Consider the following 5,564-nt stretch of genomic DNA (forward strand, 5'->3'; position numbering starts at 1 on the left):
TAATATAAATTTAAAACATATTAAAATTCTATTTGAGAAAATTAAATTAAAATCAACGAACTATAAATATATTATTTTATATTTATAAAATTTATTAGTTGAAAGGATGAAATGAATAAAATGATTGGCAAATAAAATTTTTATGGTTTTACAGTCTGCTTCATCTAATGTCAACGTGATTGTATATATATTTTGATAGGAGCCTGGTTGTATATATATATATATATATATGTATTAGCCTCTTAAATTAAAACGGAGTTTCTTCCGAGTTCAAATATTATCGTGTTGATTATGTTTTTCTAAATAAGAAAGTTCATAATAAGTTGAAAGTTCGAGTCAAATATGTTGAATAAGTATGATTATGCTTACTTGAAGTAAAGTTTTACCGTTTCAAGTTACTAGAACTTCAGAACCTTGTCTCTCTTGACCAAAATCCTTGGCTTCTAACTGAATGTTTGAACCCGGTCAAGACTACTATTTAGCTCTTTAAAATATACCAAAAGTAATATATTTTGTTGTCTTTAACTGAATTGTCTTATTACAAATATTAATTTTTTTTTTCTTGTTATTAAAAAAAAAATAGTGTTATCATTTTCATATGGAACAAGTTTTCTCTTTATATTATCCAATAATTCTATTGTGATTTAATATGATACTAACCAAAATTTGAACATTAAGGAGGAGTTATCGAATCCTTTATTATTTTGGACATATTTTTTGTTGGCATATATTACCCATATTATCAAGTTTATGCTATTCAACCAGTCGAAGTAAACTTTAAATTATGATAACATCTAAAATAATAACATTTTAAATTATGAAAGATCGCAAATATTTCTTCTACTCTTGAATGTGCTGTAACACGGTCAACAACCTTATATATACATATATGTGATATTTTATTTTATTTTTTGACATAACCTTAAATATTAGAAGTTTGATTACATAAAAATATATATTATATAGTAATTATTAAAATAAATCATAACAAAAATGTAACAGTTGTATACAGTTATATAGGGTATTAGAATCCTACTTTAACCAAAAGAATAAAATGATAATATCTATTATTATTTCTCTCACTAATCAATTCATACAGTAATCCTCTTAGTCTCCTATTCTGACACCAAAAAAAATAAATAAAATTTATAGTACTTAAAAAAATAAAAGCACTTAAAATGCAAGTGAAAGATCATTAATTTCTTCTAAAAGCCAGGTATCTGGGACTTGGATTAAAAGCATAAACCTAAAAATTACCAACTCTTTAAAAAAAATAAAATAAAAAAAAGAACAAAATTACCAAAAAGGCCCTCTACCATTAAGATTTTACAGTCTCCCTCGTCAACCTTCTTTAATATATAAATATTTTCCTAAAATAATAAACAAAGATTAAAAAGAGATCCAGTTTGGTCTAGAATTTTGATTTTTCACGGCACTGGGACCCACCACCCACTGCTTAAGGAAAACGGACCAGCATCTGATTTCTTTATTCACCACTCTCCGTAGAAATCTTCAAACACATCTTAGCCGTCCGATCATATAACAACTTTGACTCACAACACCACACAAACTCTCTCTCTCTTTCTCTCTATCCCTTCCGTTTACCCGGTCATCCGGTCACCTCCATCCCCTTATATCATCCTCTTCGCTCATCTTCATCTTTCCCACTTAGCCTTTCAATTTTTCAGAATTTCACTTCCTCATTCGGCTGCTTTCTATGGTTTAGAGAGCTTTGTTCGTCTTCAATCACTGAAAAACCCCCTTTAAAAGAAAAAGAAAAGAAAAGCTTTTTCTTTCTCAGAAAAATCTTCAGAAGAAGAAAAGATGGCGGTGGAGCTCATGTTCTTCACAAAAATGGACGACCAGAAAGCTATACAGGAAGCTGCCTCGCAAGGCTTGAAGGGCATGGAGAATCTGATCCGTCTCTTATCTCACCAGCAACAGACTAAACACCACTTAAACCGTATGGATTGCACTGACCTCACGGACGTAACCGTTTCCAAGTTCAAAAAAGTCATTTCCCTTTTGAACCGCACTGGTCATGCCCGGTTCAGGCGCGGACCGGTTCACACCTCTTCGTCTTCTTCGCCTCCGTCTTCTTCTTCTTCCGGTGCTTCTCTCTCTCTTCCTCATCAACCTCAGCACCTCAATTTGTCCTCGTCAAATGTGCCTCCTCCGGCATCCATTATTTCTCCGGCGACCGCACAGCCGGCTCATCACATCATTACTCCGGCGGCGAGTTTTGTTCAGACAACTCAGCCTCAGAGTATGACTCTTGATTTCACAAAACCTAATATTTTCAGCTCCTCCAATCATAAGACCACGGAGCTTGAGTTCGCCAAGGAAAGCTTTAGCGTGTCGTCGAGCTCGTCGTTCATGTCCTCGGCTATTACTGGAGACGGCAGCGTCTCGAACGGAAAGCAAGGGTCTATATTCTTGACGCCGGCGGCACCGACTGTTTCCGGCGGGAAACCACCGCTCTCCGCGGCGCCGTTTAAGAAAAGGTGTCACGAACACGACCACTCCGACGATGCCTCGGCCAAGTTCTCTGGATCCGGGTCTGGATCCGGATCCGGATCCGGCAAGTGCCATTGTTCCAAGAGAAGGTACGCTTTTTTTTTTTTCTTTTTCTTTTTTTATATTTTGGTTCCCTTCACCCTACTGCACAATTTAGCATATGTTTTTTAGCCTCTGGCATACGCACAGTGGCGCTTCTGGCCTGCGTTGAAAGTTTGCCTCTGACGCCGAATACTTAATTGTAAAAGAAGTATCCCCACCTGAGTTGACTCAGTAAAACTCAATATTTTCAAATTAAACATAATTTGTTATATTTGTGAGTGAGTTAACTCGAGCGAGTTTAGGCGTTCCTAGTTAGTGGTCAGTGAATGAGGTTGGTGATCATTAATGGTCGCAGCACGCATGACAGAGACGTAAAGAAATTTTTTTTTTCTATTTTTTATTTCTCTTTCTCAACCAGCGTGTTTGAGAAACAGAAAAAATAATAATAACATTAAATTGCGGTATACACACAATACAATATATTTTTGTCTTTTTCTTCACAAAGAGAAGAAGAAGACTTTGATTGTTATCTTAATTTTGACCGATGACGACACGCACCCGGTTTATGTTAGTACTGATGGCGCATAATAGCGATACCGCAACATATCTTAGGAAAAAAGCATAACATCACCCGTCCGTTATCCAATCATCAGATGATGACACGTATTTTTTTAAATTAGTGCTTCGTAAAGCATGCTTTGAGAAGATTCTTTGAACATAAAGAATTAAAAAATTAATTTTGTTTTTATTTTATTTTTGGGGAATTCAGGAAAAATCGGGTGAAGAAAACAATTCGAGTTCCGGCGATCAGTTCGAAAATCGCCGATATTCCACCGGACGAGTACTCATGGAGGAAGTACGGTCAAAAGCCGATCAAAGGCTCACCGTATCCAAGGTAAAAGAATAATAATATATATGTATACAGTACAGTTCCACAGCATTGACCGTTAATTTTATATATAATTTATTATATTGCCGAATCTGGAGGGTCAAGATTTCATCTGACCTGTTTTTGTTATGTCGTGTTTTCAGGGGTTACTATAAGTGCAGCACAATGAGAGGTTGTCCGGCTAGAAAACATGTGGAGAGAGCACCAGATGATCCGGCGATGCTGATCGTAACGTACGAAGGGGAGCACCATCACTTACAAAGCACCGCGTTGCAGGAGAACGTGGCCCATGGTGGGGTTGGGTTGGTATTCGAGTCAACGAGAGGAAAAGAATAAAAACCAAAAATATCAGAGAAAAAGATGTAGACTTTTGTCAAAATCGAAGTAGTTGGTGGGAAAGGGGAAGGGAAAGTGGTCGATGGTGGAATGAATGTACATTTTTTTTAATTTATTTTTATTAGATTTTAAAAAAATTTTGTATTTTACATATATAATATAAAAAATGTGTTTCATATATATATATAAAGTATGCAGAATCTGAAAAATTACCAAGCGGTGCGGTGTTGTTGGATCAGCTTTTTTTTTCTTTTTTTTTTTTCCCCCTTTTTTTGAAGAAGTTGTTGGATTAGCTTTACCCGAAAAAAAATTAATAATAAAAAATTTGTTTAATTTAAATTGTGATTCGGTGGGGTTTATAAATTTTAAGTGGTGGTGAGGGCCATGGGGATAGAAATTATGGGATAGAAATTATGGGTATGTTATAGTTTTTCGGTTTGTAGATTGGAATGGTGGTTTTTTTTTTGTTTTTTTTTTGGGTAAATAATTGGAGTGGTGGTTATTAGTTCATGGGTAAAATCAAGATGATGGTGAGAGTCAAAAACAGGGGTCTCGTTTAGTACGTGGGTTAGGACTTTTGGTCAGTGGGGCCTCGTGTGGTAAAACGCCACATTGTATGCTTTTTTTCTAAATTGTGAATGGACTACTTGTGGATAAACATGAGGTGCTCAAATTCATTATTTAGTCTATCATGCTAAAGTTATCATCAAATTATGGGAAACATGCATTTCAAATACCTTTTAAATTTATCTTTTCTCATTTAGGGTTTTATAAATTATTTTTTACATTCGATACTTTATAAAATCAAAAACTGACGTTTTTGCTTCTTTAAGATTCCATGTTTTCTTATTTATGGTTTTTGTTTTTATCTTCCTAATCGGTAAAAACGTACATGTGTTGAGCGACTAAGAAAATAATAACCCCTAAAGAGGTTAGAATAGATTAGGATAAGGCCTAATTGAAAATAAATCAAATTATTTATTGTGTTATAAAAATCTTTATGCCCACGCGTCAATCGCTCCCTCGAGCAATATGTGCTTCTAAAAGATTTTTTACTAGAATAATAAACTAAATATGCAATTAAAATATAACTTACCTGTATGGAAAAACATATAAAAAATAAGAAAAAAAAAAGTTATGCAAATTAAAATCTGTATTGTAGAAGAACATAAGCTTTTGGTGCTTACCTTGCTGCAATACTAATTGGAATTGATGCTCTTTTTAATTTTTGGGGTTTGGGTGCATGTTCTGTTTTGTCTTCTTCTTCCTCTTTTTAATTATTTATTTATTTAAATTTCTTTTTTATTAAAGCTTTTACCCAAATCAATTAAGAAGAAAAATTTGAGTCATATGAGTTGGCCGTGATTCATTTGGACATAATTTGTTATATTTTAACAGATTTGGACAAAAGAGTTAGTTTTTTGTTTCACAAGGTATGAGGCGTTAAAAAAAAAAAAAATTTACAAATCCCTAAATGATAAAAGATAAATTTAAAGTATATTGAAGTGCATTTTCGCCCTTGAAATGTTGGATATTAATAATAAATAATATGTTAGATAATATAATAATATTTAATTGGTTTAAACTTTTAATTAATTAATTTATTTAAATTATATAAATATGATAATTAATAATATATAAATATTTTTTTTATATTTAGATTATATAAATATATCAACCGATAATATTTTAAGATATATTATTTGGTAATTGGTTTTATTATTTCAAAAAAAGCTTATTGCTTTTATTATCAAATTTATATTCAGGTAAATCCAAATAT

The 5,564-nt window shown here is 33.0% G+C and overlaps 1 protein-coding gene across 1 annotated transcript; it reads left to right on the plus strand.

The window, feature by feature from the left end:
- Window positions 1-1,568: 1,568 nt before the first annotated feature.
- LOC107406622 (probable WRKY transcription factor 17) lies at window positions 1,569-4,000 on the plus strand. Its single transcript, XM_016013767.4, has 3 exons — window positions 1,569-2,606; window positions 3,329-3,454; window positions 3,592-4,000. The coding sequence occupies exons 1-3, from the start codon at window positions 1,825-1,827 to the stop codon at window positions 3,782-3,784; spliced, it is 1,101 nt and encodes a 366-aa protein (XP_015869253.2). The 5' UTR covers window positions 1,569-1,824; the 3' UTR covers window positions 3,785-4,000.
- The last annotated feature ends 1,564 nt before the right edge of the window (window positions 4,001-5,564 follow it).

Source organism: Ziziphus jujuba, chromosome 5 (assembly GCF_031755915.1).
Source record: "Ziziphus jujuba cultivar Dongzao chromosome 5, ASM3175591v1".
NCBI classification, from domain to species: Eukaryota; Viridiplantae; Streptophyta; class Magnoliopsida; order Rosales; family Rhamnaceae; genus Ziziphus; species Ziziphus jujuba.

Excerpts from the sequence above, each read along its gene's own strand:
- LOC107406622 (XM_016013767.4), top strand. The coding sequence starts at position 1,825 with ATGGCGGTGGAGCTCATGTTCTTCACAAAAATGGACGACCAGAAAGCT. Across the intron at positions 2,607-3,328 it reads TGCCATTGTTCCAAGAGAAG|GAAAAATCGGGTGAAGAAAA; the intron begins GTACGCTTTTTT and ends TGGGGAATTCAG. Across the intron at positions 3,455-3,591 it reads AAAGGCTCACCGTATCCAAG|GGGTTACTATAAGTGCAGCA; the intron begins GTAAAAGAATAA and ends TCGTGTTTTCAG.